The sequence below is a fragment of the Xiphias gladius genome, chromosome 15 (assembly GCF_016859285.1).
Source record: "Xiphias gladius isolate SHS-SW01 ecotype Sanya breed wild chromosome 15, ASM1685928v1, whole genome shotgun sequence".
Lineage (NCBI taxonomy): Eukaryota > Metazoa > Chordata > Actinopteri > Istiophoriformes > Xiphiidae > Xiphias > Xiphias gladius.
The window spans coordinates 19,619,636-19,636,752 of NC_053414.1; the positions used below are offsets into that span (position 1 = coordinate 19,619,636).

Genomic DNA, 17,117 nt, shown 5'->3' on the forward strand with positions numbered 1-17,117 from the left:
GTTTTTAATAAATGTGTGGCTTCATTCATTCATTCATTCATTGAAAAAAAAAAAAAAAATCCCTCTGTTCATAATCCAGCCAGCGATTGCGTTTCCTACATAACATATTTGCCGTTGCATTTGGCTGTATATAAGCGTAATTACTACGAGAAAAGATTGTAATAGTATAATAATTTTCTGGTCCTAGCCGAATAACACATACACAGTGAGGGCGAATACAGGTTTATCCCAAGTCATCGCAACAGTTGGCTTTAGTTTCCACGGAGAAAGCTTCAGCTGACATCCTGCATCGCAGCACTTTGAGGTACTAGCATCCAGAGGCACTATGATGAACAATCATCCTTTGCTTGATATTGCAATATCTGTCAAAGAAAAGCCCTGTTGATATAATGAGTGCATGTTGTCTCCTAGAGAACTAAGTGCCTCTCTGTCATGGATCACATTAAACCTGCAGGGGAATATGGGTGTAAACTTTAGGGAACAAGTTTGTAGAGGGGAAATTGGCTTTGTGCAACAACAGTGCAATGAAGCGTGTGCGTGTTAATGAATGCCCATGGCTGAGGCAGAGACAGAGAACAGCGGCAGTGAGTGGGTGTGCAGTCCTCTCGTGTGGTTTTGGGTAATAGATCTCTGTGGCTGTCTGTGGAGCGAGCCGCTGTGATTTGGTGGGAATTAGTAGAGATGTCGATGGGACAGAGACAGAACATGCTGCTGGTTGATAAAACCTATTGATACTGTGTTGCCCAGAAGCATTTAATTTTTATTAAGCTGCTCCAAGGTGCTGTCAGTCCTCTGGTCTTTATGGTTACATGGAAGAGAGTTTTCTCAATGATTTTTCCAGAGGAGAGTTTGCTTAAGGCGGAATGCCTATGTGCCTAAGTTTTTGAAGAGGATGGCAGTGTTATTCACAACAATGGGTGGGCTGGTTGGAGGTTGCACATTTCACACCTTCAGCAGAAACTAATGTTACATCAGGTTTGCAAAGTTACACAGCATATCAGCTCTGCAGACACCAATCAAATCGAGTTTACATAACAAAGAAAAAAGAGGAGGGCACTTAAAGTAGAGTTCACATAGTCAAAAAGCTGCTTTAATATCACCTAAACCTAATGAGAGAATGAGGCACTGATCATTATCTCAATTAGATAGTTCAACTAAAATGATGACGCTGAGATGTATTGTTCTGATATCTGGCCGATCCACGGTTTCCTTTATATTATTTGAAGTTGACTTTCGTACAAATGCCATTGCAGCTTGAAGGATTTACCTTGCCAGAATCACCCTGTTCATTTCCTCCTTCAGTCTCAAGAACATGAAGAATGCTTAATGATCAAGGTCACATGGGGATATGTTCTTGTAGATAGAGAGCAGTCGTTACTGAAGGTGACACAGCCCCTGAGGTTTGTTCTTAATTTGCCTGTTGAATCAAGGTTTGCAGATAAAATACTAAAGTTTCATCAGTCTGAGATAGTGTATGTGTCCTTGTGTTACTGTATGCACATGTGCTGTATCTATGATTTTTCAGTCCAACACAGTGAGGGGATCAAATGTCTAGGGATTTAAAGTAATACCTTACTGTCTGACACCTAGCCACATATCAAGCCCCATCAGTGTGTGTGTGTGTGTGTGTGCGCACATGCGCATGTACCCACTGAAGACATCTTCACACCGACCAACGTTGCCTGGTTACAGGCCAGTTGGCAAGGAAACGGTGACGGCCCGTGCTAATTTGTGATGGCCTCAGACAACTATGTGTGTGAGGGGCTGCGTGTGTGTGTTTGTGTGGCTGTGCATGTGTATGTGAGACGAATGAGTGCTTCTAATCTATCGAGCAAGACAGGTGACCCAGCGCTTTGTTGATTAGCCCAGACAGACACTACATCAGTCATCCCTGCAGCCACCATGAAACAAGCTTCTGTGTGATAGAAAGCCAATTCAGGACTGTCTGAAATCCATGACAGTTATATTGACTGATTAGCAAATTAGGTGACTTACCTATAAAATTTTATTTTTAAACCAAAGTAGTCCAAAATCTGACTATTGGCATGAGCTATTTGTAATTCTGACAGCAATTATTTTAATATTTCTGTGTTTCTATCATGCAATTTTTGTCTTAAAATCTGAGAATAAAATTATTTTGGGCAGCACTGCAGTACTGGTAGGACGTGCCTTTCCTTGTTGTGTGTTTTGAAGCATTGAAGGACTGAAGTAGAAAAGAAGTTAAAACTGTTTTGCAAATAGAAAAGCATAACAGTGCAAAAGATGCATATTATGAAGATTCATTTTATTCCCTGAATACATGCTGTGTGTAGTCAGTTATCCATTTTGTGTTGTGGTAGATGGAAAGAGTGAGAGAAGGAGGGCCGAGAGAGTATATTAGACTGCATGCGAGAGAAAGCAATTACCTGTGGCAGACTACGTACATTTTCCGTCATAGAAGACAGGAGAGCAGTGGAGAGAGGAGAGAAATTAAAGAAGACAGAAGAGGAGAGGAGAGAAAGGGAAAATGAAGGAAAAAAAGTAGAAAGAAGGAATAGAGAAGAGGAAACTGTGGCCAGTCAGTTCTGTCTGTGCCTGCTGATAAGACTAATCTGAGTGAGTATAGTTCCTAAAGTAACGCCATGTGCTTGAAATTTAAATTTTTTTTAGCCTCAGTACTGGGACTTTGACTTGGTATCACTTGCAGGAAGAGGTGACGTGTCCAGGTGGGAACAGAACTTTAGCCTCACTGCAAAAAGGAGATGGATTTGTTTCTTGTACTTCCCAGTGACAGTTATTTTACATGTATTCATGTGGTGTCCCTCCCACCTTTTAAAAACATGAAAGTCAGGTGGATTGGTGGTTCTAAATTACCCGTAAGTGTCAACTGAAAATAGGTTCCTGGAAGATTTTACTCTAGCCTCATTTAACCTTTTAACACCAGCATCCCATTTGGCTACTGTACATGAAAGTGTAACACAAGGCTGAAAAACAGTGTTTCACTTTCCTCTTAGGTTGAAAGTTTCACCTCCCCTCTTTCACTTCAGAGCACACTCTGAATCACCGATGGCTGTGGGATTCATTTCATTTCAGGACTGTCAGGCTGCTTTGAAGAAAGTGAGACACCATATTTTAAAGATATCAATTGTACACTTGGACCTGTATTGAGCCTGGATTATTTTTAAGAGAGAACTCATTTTGAAAATGACCAAAATGACTGAAAAGAGGAGATTAATCTACTGATGCATATATTACATTGTGGAGCTAATGTGCTCAAAACTATGGGAGGTTTGCTCGACTGCACGAGACGTTTTAATGACTGTAGGCAGCGAACAAGCATAAAAACTTCCAAAGAGGCAGGATTACATTTGACAGTTATATGGTGCAGACTTTATTCCATAAAATGATGTTTCAGCACAAGTGTGCCTTCTTCTGACATTAAATCCAACCTATATAAAGCTTCCAGGGCACCTGGCTGTGCAAGGCAGTCCACGTAAAAATGACAATTAAAATGAATAAAACCTTAGAGAATTATATATACAGTATTTAGCAAGCACAGTTCGTAGATCCTTCAACCCTACATATATAGTGAACAGTATAATTAAGGTTAGATTTCCCACAGAGAAACCAACACAGACTAGCTTGAATATCCTGTGCCCTGGAAGCTTAATATAACCTGCATAACCGTCAAATGTGCTCCTGCCTCTCTGCAAGTTTTTAAGCTTGTTCACTGCCTGCATATATTACATGTTCATATTCATGTAACCATTCATAGCACTCGCAGCCTGTTAAAGTTAGATATTAGTATGAGTTCATTTTTGAACACCTCTGCTCAAAAAGCCTTCATGTGACCCTACTCAAGTTGAGAAATATCAACCGGTTTTGTTACTTCCATTCTTATCTAAGACTATCGAAAGGGCAGTTGTCAAACAGGTTTCAGAATTCCTCTCATGGAAAGCCCTCCTTGATCCAAATCAGTCGGGCTTTAAGAGCGGCCACTCCACAGAAACAGCTCTATTGTCAGTGACAGACCTTGGTTCTTAACTTGCTGGACCTATCAGCAGCCTTACACATGGTGAATCACCGCATCCTGCTATGTGTACTTTTCGATATGGGCATGTCCGGTGAAGTGCTTTCTTGGTTTGAATCCAATCTCACTTGACATTCCTTCAATGTGTAATGGCAATGACTTACGTCCTTACCTTATCTCCTCCACACAGGGGTGCCCCAAGGTTCAGTGCTGGTGGCCCTCCCCTTTGCAATATACATCACCTGCTTGGGTCCAATTATCCACTTGCATGGCTTCTCATATCACTGCTATGCAGATGACACCCAACTATACCTGTCATTCCTGCCAGATGACCCCACGGTCTTGAAGCAGATCTCCTGTCAGCATGTGTCTCAGACATATCCACATGGATGAAGGAACGCCACCTTAAACTAAATCTCTCTAAGATAGAACTCTTATTCATCCCAGCCAATCAATCTCTCCATCATAATATCAACATCAAAATCCCCTCTTCATCTCTCAACCCAATCCCCCTTACAGATTGTCCAGAATGCAACGGTGTGTCTGTTTTTCAATGAGCCTAAAAGGGCACATGTCACTTTACTGCTCATTGACCTCCAATGGCTACCCATGGCCATCCACTTACTCTGCACTTTTGATATACTTCTTAACCTGATCTCCTTGCACTTTGTCTTTCGAATAGGTCTAGTACTCACCTTAATAGGTCTAAAAAATACCTGTACTTACTTACAGATGGATCCTATGGAATCCGATATAATAATCTGCCATAAAAGCTACCTTTAAAAGCTTATGATGCTAAATCTTTGCTTAGAATGTGTCAGAGAGGTTCATTTTTCTATAGTTTGTGGTGTTGTTGCACTGTATTGTTGTATTATAAAGAACACCTAGTATTTTGTCATATCCTCTCTTTTCCTTCCCAACCTTTCTATTCCAAACGTCACAGCCGTCACCTGTTAGTGATTAGTCCTCATCTTTTTTCTCTCTTCTTCTTCCTGTGTCTCTTCCACTTCAAAGCAGAGTGGATTCAGTCTGCTCCCTGTCCTACAGTAATCATCTCCTCGCACAATAAGCCAGGGAAATAACAAGTTTGAGTGTGCGGTCTGTGTAACACTTGCCCCCTCAGTCTTTCCCTGGAGTTTCCCGCGGTAAAACACTACTTGTATTCAAAGACGAGTGATGAGGGAAAGAAAGGACAGTGGTTGAGAAACTGTGGAGGAGCTGCTATTTAATGAGAGTGGGTTACAATAGAATGCTGTAGTGGGACAAGCGGGTTCTTCTCTCAGCTTGTTGATCTTGCTGATGTATGCTATGTCAGATTGTTGCTTGGTTGACTTAGTTTATGCCCAGCTGAAGGTTATCCTATAAAAGGCAGTCATTTTACCTGCCACCTGCCAGCAATACATGCCAGCTCTGTACACACTGCATCAGGCTGAGGTCTAGCTATGTATCAACTCATCTCTTTATGACTCCTCCTCTTTTTAGCAATCATTTTCAATCCCTTACCCATGTTTTTTTCTGTCATGCTATTCACTCCTTGTTTTCTGCCAAGTCCACCACTTCGCTTCCTCTGTCCTCCCTCCAGTCTCGTCTCTGTCCTTGTTTGTCTGTGGCTTTGGCCTCAGCCTATGAGTCTAGGTGTTGTTTATGGTTGCATTAAAAGGCACTGCTGTGGCATTTTGGGGGGCTATTAGAAGTCTTTTTGAGGCATTAGTCATGTCTCTGAAGTGTGATGTGGGCAGAGCATGGCTGGGGGCCGTGACATGCATGGCGAGTTGGTCTTTATGCGAGCCAGACAGCTGACCTTTTCCTACAGAATCCTCAGCGATGGGAGAGATGATGTCTGGGTAATTAATGGTGTGAAACTGCAGCGGCTCATCACATCCCTCCTTTCCGATCCTGCCCCACTATACTGTCGCTGTGTCACTCAGCTGTCAAGTGACACCAGCAGGGGGATCTGACTGTGAGGAGCAGGGAGATATTGGATCTGCCCGTCTGTGTTCGTCCCAGGTGGAAATGTGTTCCCAGCTGAATGCAGACAAAGTTCAATTTGAACGCTTTGATGATAATGAAATTGAAAAGAGGAATGAGAATCTGAGTGACAGCCGGACTGAATAGGGTCATCTAGTTTCAGCGTCAGACAAGTCAATTTGTCATTTTTCATCAGTGCAGAGAAAAGGTGTTTTCCTCTGAAATTTAAAAGACGACAAACAAACATGAACACAGGGTGTAATTAGAATAACTCTTTTTCCCTCTTGAGTTTGTATCGTTAAATGCTGAAAAATTTCTGCATCTTCTCCTTCTCCTCCTCTGAACAGTAGTGCTTTTGTCTGGGTAACTGAATTCTCTCTCTGTCAGAGACCAATGAAACAACCCCACTGGCTACTGACTGGAACCCCGTCAACATCAGTGCCTGGCCGAGCCGGGAGCTGTCAGGTCAGACACAGGCTGTGGTAGAGATTAGTACCTGCTCATGTCAGATTGACCTCCGTGAGCATGGCACTTTATTCTTACCAACTGCACTGACTGCTGTGTCGGCCTATGTGTTCTTTTGTCTGTGTGTGTGTGTGTGTGTGTGTGTGTGTGTGTGTGTGTGTGTGTGTGTGTGTGTGTGTGTGTGTGTGTGTGTGTGTGTGTGTGTGTGTTTGTGTGCATGTGCGTGCGTGCAAGTATTCATTTCTCTTTTAGTTTAGTTGCTATTAATGAAAAGAGTTATCTTTATCGTATATAAACTAGATGTGCATCTGTGGGCTAAGCATGGGCAAATAAATCTGAAAGTAGTGGTTACATTTGAAAATGACTTTCATCCACACCAGCATTTTTAGCTTGTTTTTAAAGGTCTCCTTTCATGTTGAAATGCCAAGTTTTGACTTAGCAGGTTAAACCTTTACTGATTGTGACTTATTTTATGTTTGAATATAGCTGGATACACAGTGGAGTTGACATTTTTCTTTTTCTGTTTCAATCTGAGTGAGTATAAAATAGTTTGATTACACCCTAAAAACAAAGCCAAACAGTAATTCCAGCACCACAGCAGTTGTCGGATTTATCCACTGGAGAGGATTTGGAAAAACTTCTTTGGGAGTAAACAAGATTAAGAGTCTACAGCCATTCTAGCGGCTTTGTGACGCTGTGCTTTGGCACAGTGGTGTTTTGACCTATGCTAACATCCTAATGACAGTACTAACATGCTGATGCTAAGCAGGTATAATATTTACCATGTTCATCATCCTAGTTTTGTGTGTTAGCACGGTGACATTTGCTAATTAGGACTAAACACAAAGTACAGCTGAGGCTGATGGGAATGTCATATGTCAATGTCATAGTTTTTCAGGTGTTTGGTCATAAGCATTAGACAAACTGAAATTTTGACCAAAAATAATTACAGTTCATCGTAAAGTGGGCATGAATGTCCGAATCAGACTTCATGTCAAGCCAACCAGTAGTTGTAGAGACATTTAATTGAAAACTACAAATGTCAGCCTTATGGTGGAAATAGAAGAAAAGTCATAGATTTATGAAAGTCATTATGATACATCGTCTGGGAACCACAAATGACCAAATTTTGTGCCAATCCATCTTCTAGATATAGTGTACTGAGTAAATCAAAATTTTGACCTACTGGTGGTGCCAGATGAAAAGTTCTTAGGATTCACCCTCTGGGCACCATGGATTTCTGTACCAAAGTTCATGGTATTCCATGTTATAGTTGTTGAGATATTTCAGTCTGGACCAAAGTAGTGGACTAACTGAAAAAAAAAGCCAATTTGTCGAGGGTTTGGAAGGCTAAAAGGACAGGAAAAGATTCAAATCTCTCTCCCCCCCTTGCTCTCACAGACACACACACCAAACAATACTCACTGACATGAGGGTTTCCATTCATGTCTGTGATGTCTGGCTGCCCCACAGTCTTGCCTGCGGTCTTCTGGGCGATGTCAGCTGTCAGTCTGAGTGTTTGACTTTTCACCTCTCCATCACCACTCTGCCCCTCCCATTCAGAGCTGCAGCCTGCTGACAAGCTGTCAGCTCCACTCAACCTGAACTAGTCTCCTAAATGAGACCAAGTCTGGGATGATGATAAGCCAAAACCACAGAGCGTCTTCCAGCTTACGGTGGCCAGTAGCACTGATAATGTACTCTTTCAGCTGTGTCAGATAATGTGAGAAAAAGAGAGAGAGAGAGAGAGAGAAAGAGAGAGAGTGTGTATGTGTGTGTGTGTGCGTGTGTGTGTGTGTGTGCGTGTGGTGAGAAAGAGAGAGAGAACGAGACAAGAAAGATATCACACAGGAAAACCCCCTTCGTGTTGGGGGCACGGTCTGAAAAGCCTGATTAACATGAGAAGGTGAGTTTTGTCAGTGTGTTTCCATTGTACCTGCTATGTCGGAGCGCGTGTAAGTGTGTGTGAGTGATGGCCATTGAATGAGACGCCCCTGGTCTCGCGTGTCCTCCCTGGTGCTTCAGCGTAATTAGCAGAGAGACTAATGAGCTTCTTCCATTCTAACGCGGCTGGCTTTTTATTAGAGCTGTTAATTGCTCCATATGAAGGGAATACTCAGGCTTTGTGTTCAAGCAGCACCAGTAGGCCGAGTAACCGTGAGTTCTTTTGTGTATTAATGTACATGTGTGTAAACGACTACAGTCAATGTGGATTCTCTGTTTTTAACATCCACAAACCTGTAATGATAAAACAACCTGAAGATGTAAGAACTTTTAAAGACTGTACTTATGCAGGAATATGCACATATAATTGTGCACGTGTATCTATTTTATGTCTGTATGTGTTTTTGTCTTTACATGTGCATTGCATGTATGTGTGAGTGTGTAAACCACAATGGTGTCAGACCGAATTCTGCTTCCTGTTCATTTATATGTTGAACAGGATGAGACACATTTGCTCTCCATTTTGCCCTCCAATGTTAAGCCAGTCTGACACAGGGGGTGGGACTGAATGCTCATTCAGGAAACACTGTTTGTTTATCATCTTGTTTTATAACTGCAGGATGAAATAATAAAAGCAGCAAAGAAGGACGGCTGCTGCTTAGTTGCACTGAAAGCAAGGACAGTGACAGAGATTAATAATAGCGCAGCCACCTACTAGCTCAGAAGAAGACATTTTTTCTCCTATTAAAATGCTGCACTATATAATGTACAGTGTGCATATTGTAGGTATGATAAAATGTTACAGAAGTCTAATTTGCTATAGGCAAGAGTAGATGAGATGTGAGCATGTGATATAGTGAAGACCTCATAACTCCTCAATAATCAATGTTGATTGATTAATTGGTTAACCAGCATGCTCCTAATTGCCTGCCAATGTTTTACTTCCCTGCCCTGACCAAGGCACTAAAGCCTCATTCGGGTAGATTCTATTTCTCTAGGGGAGGTTGGGTAATTTTAGTTTTTCATGTACTAATCAGTGATTTCGATCCCATCTGGAGCACATTTATAACTTCGTTAATTATAGTGTTAATTACAGTCACAAATACCTGTTGGTATTTGTCACACCTGTTGGTCCTGCCAAAAATGTAGTCTTACCAGAATACACTTTGCATTTTTAAAAGGGATCTTTGAGTTTTGAACACCAACAGCCTGCAGTCCAGTCTGGGAACCCTTATGACTAAGGGGAAAAAGGAAAGCCATTAAGAGAGTAAGACCCTGCCAGCTCATTAAATGGGCTGTTAAAATGTCAGCTACAGGTAATTAGTCTGCCTTGGCTAGGCTGCCTTTGTACCATATAACCAACTTTATGTGTAATGGAATAGAGAATCACCTCATACATTAGTAGCCCTTTAAATTAGATGCTTGAAATTGTACAGGTGTGAATTTAAAGTAAAAAATAAAAAAAAGGAAAGTATACAAAAGAGGCTTAATATGTTCAAGCCATCACCGTATTTACTGTAAAGGAATATTTATTTTCTCTACAGGGTTTTTGTTGAACACTTTAGTACAGTGTAGCCTTGTGGGTGGAAGTTTTAATAAGATATTTGATGCACTATAGTATATAAGTCAGTGTCTAATAGCTTGTTTTGTCTGCGGGTCAGCAGATCAAGACAGAGGCTGTTTTTTACTTCACAGTCCTTATAATAGCAACAACCCAGTGGTGCACACCATCTGACTCTGTGGGGGGATTCTAAGTAATTATACTGCAGGACAGGCCCTATGCTGACTGGATTTTGCCATACCAGTTATTTAAGTAGAAGAGAGCAATTATAACATACAGAGATCCAATAATATAGTAATACATTTTTTTGCTTAATACCCAAAATAACAGTAGGAATTCATATTTGAGATGAGCTTAGCTTTGCAGAATAATACAGGTGTGTAATTTGGTAACAGTAACAATGTAGTGACACATAAAGTGGCACATACAGCATATAATGTATATACTGTATATATACACAGTACAGAAAAGGTAAGCATTTGTGGTCAGGTAGAGTGAGTTTGCATTCCTCTCTGATCCTTGTTAACATCAAACAGTGCTGCCAAAAGCAAGTCTCCTGCATCATAAAGACAGTGTTTATTTTTGGCACTCCCTCCTCACAGCCACCTACAATATTTGCTTGCACAGATACACACACACACACACACACACACACACACACACACACACACACACACACACACACACACACACACACACACACACACACACACACACACACACACGCACACATGCACAAACCACTATCCTCAGTCCTTTGTCCTCTTTCCCACTATCATTACATCCACACAGTAACTCAAGGGCTGTTGCAGCTCCTGTAGCTTAGGTTACACATGTTATTGCACCCTCTGTCATTCCCATCACGTGTGTTGCCATGCTGAATAACCATGGTCATGCTTGCTATGGCCGCCTTAGCTTGGAGGATGTTATTGTAAAAAGTGTGACATTAGAAATCTTTACTGGCGCCTCAGGCAGCAGACATTTGTTGTATCTATGCAGTGTATCCATTGCTTCAGGTACTTGTCAACCAACTTAGCTTTGCTGTCATTTCAGTTAACCTGCAGAACGTGACAGCTTTAGTGGCTCTTTTCACAGTATTTTTACCTGATGAAGAAGCATAACAGAAAGCAGAGAGTGATGCCAACCCCGGGAGAAAGCCCCACCTGCTGATATCCTGCAGGTCATTGCATCCCCATGAGACAGGTCACATGTGTTATGGTGCTGAATGACCGCTTCATGCCTGTTATTACGTGAACCTGTATAACTGTATTATTTTCCAGTGTGAAATTAGATAACTTTATAGGGGTTTAAGGCTCTATTCTCTAAGACTCTAAGACTCAATTTCCTGCCCTGTCAGTTTGTGTCGCAGCATTTCTGCTTCATGACATAGAAGACAGCAGAGAGTGAGAGAGAGACTGGAGAGTGACTTCATACCAATTCAAAGCCAACATATTATGATTACATGGTACAGGATGAGCTTTTTCCTGCTTAGCACCCAGGGTGTATCTTGCCTGAAATGTTGATGATGTTATCAAACGTTTTGGGTTTCATTTTCTGCTGATGTAGTATATTATTTTTATATATATTTATATACATTTATTTTTATTTTTATTTTTATTATTATAATTAGGCGAGTCTATTGCCAGCTATTTAGCTACTGATCTTTTTTTTTGCTCTTTCTTTTATTTCCAAAAAAGGTTACTTTGGAAGCACATGCTAGTTTTTGAAATGCTACACCGGACAGATACTGAGGAGAAGAGACAAAATGTTTTGTCAGCACTGATTTACAAGGAATTTGATCTTAATCATAATGAGAGTATAATGTTGTCACACTGATAAGTGACTGACCTGAAGCACTGGGGCTTCAAAAAAGACACTTTTCTGTTGAATACACACTACATACTTGCACAAACTATATAATTATCACATGACAGCATTCACTATATTAGTTCTTTAGTACATGACAGGTTACTCATGGACGTAGGTATAAGAGGATTTGAGTCTGGCCACCAGCTTGCTGTTAGTAGACCAGGATAGGATAGAGTTACTCACTGTCTCTCTTAATTAACTCAGGTCTCCCTTCTTTCACACCCCACACTTCCTTCTTCCTTCTGTGCTAACTGTTCCAGACAACAGCTCATCAGCAGTTCAGAGCTTCTGGACAGTGACCCGCATCAGTCTGGGTCAAACTGTCACTGAAAGTGCCACAAGTCAGCTGGGGCTGAGAGTCAGTAGTGAGGTTGATCTAATAATCTCAATTACTAAAAAACCTCCTTTCAGGTTTTTCTCTTATTCTTACCTTTAAGGGATTTGATGGGTGGGTGTAACTCAGGAAAACAAGTTACCGGCTTGTGGTAAATATCCTGTAATTAATCCCTGAAGTAAAGCAGATGACGTCTCTGCTTTTGCTTTTTTTCAGTCATATGACTGAATTGAGCCGGTGGAGATCATTGAAATGTACAGCAGTGGTAAGAGTAGGTGAGAGAAGCTTTCCCTGATTCTTTTTACAGTACATAGAAGACATGGTGAGAAAATATGATATCCCACCACTTTTTTTAAAGGTGTTGTGAAGGTTCAGTATGTCAGCCTGAGGGCTAGATTTCATCAAATTTTTGAGTTGTTATATTGCGTATATTGCGTATGCGTATATTTTTCACTGTAGTCTTTTTTTACTTATATGTTTGCCCAGGCTACTTAATTTCTTTAGGCTCTTATTCAAACTTGAAAACTCCCTGACCCTTACCGACTGCCTACCCTCTGGTTCCTTAATATTCAGTGTTATGAAAATGAGGCTGCAGACAAAAAGCCTTGCATTGTGTCCAATCTCCACACCCTCGCCACTGCCCCCAACCCACCCCCTTTATTCCCTGCCCCTCTCCCTCCCTCCCTTTTTTTCTCCCCAAACTGACACCAGGGTGCTCAGATGCCCTCAATATGAGAGCTGTTGGTTGTGAAATTTTTGTGGTATTATGTCTGTAGCAGGATTTGTGTGTGTGTGTGTGTGTGTGTGTGTGTGTGTGTGTGTGTGTGTGTGTGTGTGTGTGTGTGTGTGTGTGCTTGTTTTAATCTGAGGGATTTGCATCACCATCCCTTTGCTGTTTGCAAAGCAAGCCTTATGGAGCACAAACAAAAACACAGATATGAAAATGAAAATGTGCTGCGATAAAAGTTCAGTCAAATCTTGTGAATATTCTTACATAGATAGATGAATATTTACAAATATGTATGTACCTAAATACCCCAAATTCTCTCTTCATTCATATGAATGTATAGTATTAATGAAGTTAAACCACTATAAAATGTGAATAAACAAATAGATAAATATGGGTAACACAGTCAATACAACTGAGTAGAGCTGAAACAATGAATAGATTATTTACAAAAAATTCACTGGAAACAATTTTGATATTTGATTAATCTTTTAAGACTTTTTTTTTAAGGTCAGTAATTTACTGGTTCCAGCCCCTTTAATGTAAATATTTGCTGGTTTTCTTAGTCATCTTTGAGGATAGATCTAATATATTTTCTGAATAGTTCAAAATCATCAATAATTGGCATTTTCCACTATTTTCTGCCAGGTTATAGATAAATTGAGAGAATATTATAATTTTAGTTTTTTGTTTGTGGTAAAGCTTGAGGAGTCTTGGATGGAGAGTTGTTCTTGTATCATATAATGTCCTTCTCGGCATGGACCTCTGGGTGCATCAAAAGGAAATGATCACTAATTGGAGTGAAGGGATTGGGTAAACCTTGCATGAAATTGCCAATGGAGGCCCATTGTTGAGTGTGTGTCCCTGTGCAGCTCCCCCCCAGCAACCAGCCTGTTGACTTCATAGAGGGCTCACTCAACTATGAAGCCCGTGGTGTCGTAAAGTGGAGCGAGGGAGCGATTGTGTGTGTCAGGAAAATAATGTATGGCTGCCTGTGTCTGGGAGTGACAATAGAAGAGATAATGGGAAAATGTATTTGAGTATTTATTTTTCCTCTGAGGGAGCTTGCATGTTTGCTTTAGAGGGAGAAAGTGAAGGGAGAAAGTGAAGGAGAGGTGGATGAATGTAGGGTAAAAGGGGGTGTTCTGCGTGGGGCGGAGCGAGGAGATGGGGGAGGTGTGTATTGAGGGTCTTGGATTGGACTGTAATCCTTTCGTCTAGGTTGGAAATAACCCTGCACAGCTTGGGACAAACAGTATGACAGGGACACACATACATACACACACAAACACACATACACACACACAACATATTGTTTTGCTCACACACTGTGTGGCAAAACTGGCTTTGGCTGACGTTACTTCATCATGACAAAATGTCCTCGGCAGAAACTGGCTGATTTACTGCAAGAGAAGGTTAGTTCTTCCTGTAAAGTAGAATTTACTTTTTTGCATCAAGTGTGTGTGTGTCTGTGTAGGAGAGAGAGAGATGTTTTTGTGTGATGTGCATATGCCAGGGAAAGGGGGGCTATGTGCCTGTTGGACTCAGTAGTGCAAGTCATTGTGAAAATATTCTCTAGTTTAATAGGAGTATACAAAGTATTTCACTCATTCATAGTGGACACTCAGAAAGGGCTGCAACCAACGATTATTTTCACTATCAATTAATCTGCCAATCCTTTTTTTCTTAATTAATCCTTCTATCTATACGATGTAGACAATGCCCCTCAAAATTTCCCACAGCCCAAACTGCTTGTTTTGGCCAACCAACTGTCCAAAACCCAAAGATATTTCATTGCTATTCATGTACTACATGTATGAAAAAACCCCCCCAGCATATTCTCCCATCTGAAGAGCTGGAAATAGCAATTTTTTCCCTGCATTTTATTGCTTGAAAAATGACTGAAATTATTAACCGATAGCCAAAATAGTTGCTGATTATTTTATTTTTGATCAACTAATTCTTGACTTGACTGATAGTTGCAGCATTACACTCAATGGACATTTTGGAGAGTTTACAGATCACCATCATTTTGCGTCATCACCAAGAAGTAATTTTTCATCCCTAAGATGTGACACATGGTGTTGTGGGGTTGCTGTATATATTTTTGAGGGCATTATACAGAAAATAAATTTCATGCTCAGAGAGAAGGACACTCAAATAAAATGGCAGACAATAAATATAGTCCATTATGTACTACAGAGAGAGTTATTTTGGACGTAGCCTTTGACTTTACTTTTGGGCTGTGCACTCAGGACAAAATACTTCTTCTCTTTCTTTCTCTTCTACCTCTTGCACCTTTGCTTAGGGTTTGCTCCTGTAACCGGAGTGATGGAGGTGTTGGTTAAGGCAGGTGTCTTCCTGTGAGTGACTCCGCATGTGTTGTAGTCTAATCTGCCCTCACCTGAGCTGTATGAGCAGTGGTTATTACAGCCGTATCTCAAAGAGGGCATTCAGTGGAGATTGTACTTACAACTGTAGTCTTACCAGGGAAGAAAAACTGCCTCATCACTGTTAGGTAACATGGAGAAAAACAACACGAGGCAGAGCCAAAACCTCTTCTCTCTGTTGTCATTTGGTGGAACACAGAGCACCTGCTGCCAGCCTGGCTTTACTCAGCGTCTGCCAACACTGGCATATGGCAAAAACACACTCACATACACACCCACGCACGCACGCACGCACGCACGCACATGGTCACTATCTGTGGTTCAGGGGTGTTTGAATCAGCTCATATCGTCTGAATGTCAAATCTCCATGCATGAATGCACTGTATTTACACACACAGAAATTATTACACTTCCACACATACATTTGCAAATACACAAAAACACACAGTTACATATGCATACACACTCACACACAGGCGCATTGAGACAGAGAGACAGCAGCTGTCTTCTGCCTACATTCACAAACAACCTGACATTCAAATCAAACATTCAAGTCCTGGATTGTCATATATTCCAGGTCAGTTTGTCGTCAGTTGAACAGACAAATACTGACACACAGCTGGAACCTGTTTTATCCTTATGTTAGGGGATGAAGGGCAGCTTGATTTTTGGCAATTGAGGCAGAATTGCCAGCAGTCTATTCCATAAGAAACAGAGAAGGCTATAATGAAGTGTCTTTGCTCACTCAGTCTCAGCAATCAGCAAGCCTCCTCTGTGGCTTCTGGCTCTCCTGGGTATAGTTCACAGCTCCAAACACAAACAAAGTGTAAATATATATTTTTATATTTGTATATTTTTAATTGGCAGGTTCACTCTAAATTGCCACTTAAGATTTGAATTCCCAAGCTATCAAGAGCAAGGCAAAGAAAAGAGTGTGTGGGACCACAATGTCAGGGCTAACAAAGCTGGAGAAACGTGCAGAGCTCTTTTCACATTTAAGTGCTTAAGTAATCACTGCTTCAAAGGTCTTTTGAATTTCCTTCTTTTTTTTTAATTTTCTTTGGTTTTGTCAGAATATCTGTTGTTTTTCAGATCAGGCATCCTCTGATCTGGCTGTGAATAAGCCAAAAAAGTCTGTCGTTAAATGCGGCACTCAATGTCATTTCAAACTGAAATCCAGAGCTGTTAAAAGTTACTGCTATATCTCAACAGTTGGGCCTTTTTGGAGCAGTTATGGCTTTTTTACAAGACACTCAAACGATGACAAAACCACTCCACTCCTGACGTTTTTTTGAGCTATTGGTGTTTGGCTGCACAGAAAATGACGCATGGGGGGATACTGACCGTTCATGAACTCCTAACATGTCTATTTGTATCTGGCGCTCATTAATATACTGTGTGCTGTGCCTGTAAATTACCATGGGCCATTTGAATTAGCTTCAAGTTATTTTTGCTGTTTTTTTCCATATTATTTTAGTGGGACGGATTACAAAATGAAAGTCTTATCTTGCTTTGTCTGTGTGTGTTCATTTGCAGTATGATCCAGAGAATTCGGGCTTCATCAGTACAGAGCGGTTCAGGGACCTGCTGGCGACACACGGCTCTGAGCTTGACCCCCACAAACTAGAAGTCCTATTGGCCCTCGCTGATGGCAACGCTGATGGAAAAATCTGCTACCAGGACTTTGTGAACCTGGTGAGATGTTTTAACTTTTCATAGGCTCACTGATATAAGTGTTTAGCGGATATCGATAGTTTGTTCCGACCTCCTCTGCTGCACTGTATCTTTAAATCTATGTTTAGATATATTTCAGTATCAATATATGCTGTACATCCAATATGTTCTTGCAT

At 41.0% G+C, this 17,117-nt stretch overlaps 1 protein-coding gene across 2 annotated transcripts in view; it reads left to right on the forward strand.

Moving 5' to 3' along the window:
• rhbdl3 (rhomboid, veinlet-like 3 (Drosophila)) overlaps positions 1 to 17,117 on the forward strand; it is a 60,060-nt gene that overhangs the window by 16,860 nt on the left and 26,083 nt on the right. For both annotated transcript variants that reach the window (XM_040146424.1, XM_040146425.1), the window contains one exon: positions 16,804 to 16,962. In XM_040146424.1, coding sequence (XP_040002358.1) covers positions 16,804 to 16,962 — 159 coding nt within the window. The remainder of the gene's footprint in view (positions 1 to 16,803; positions 16,963 to 17,117) is intronic.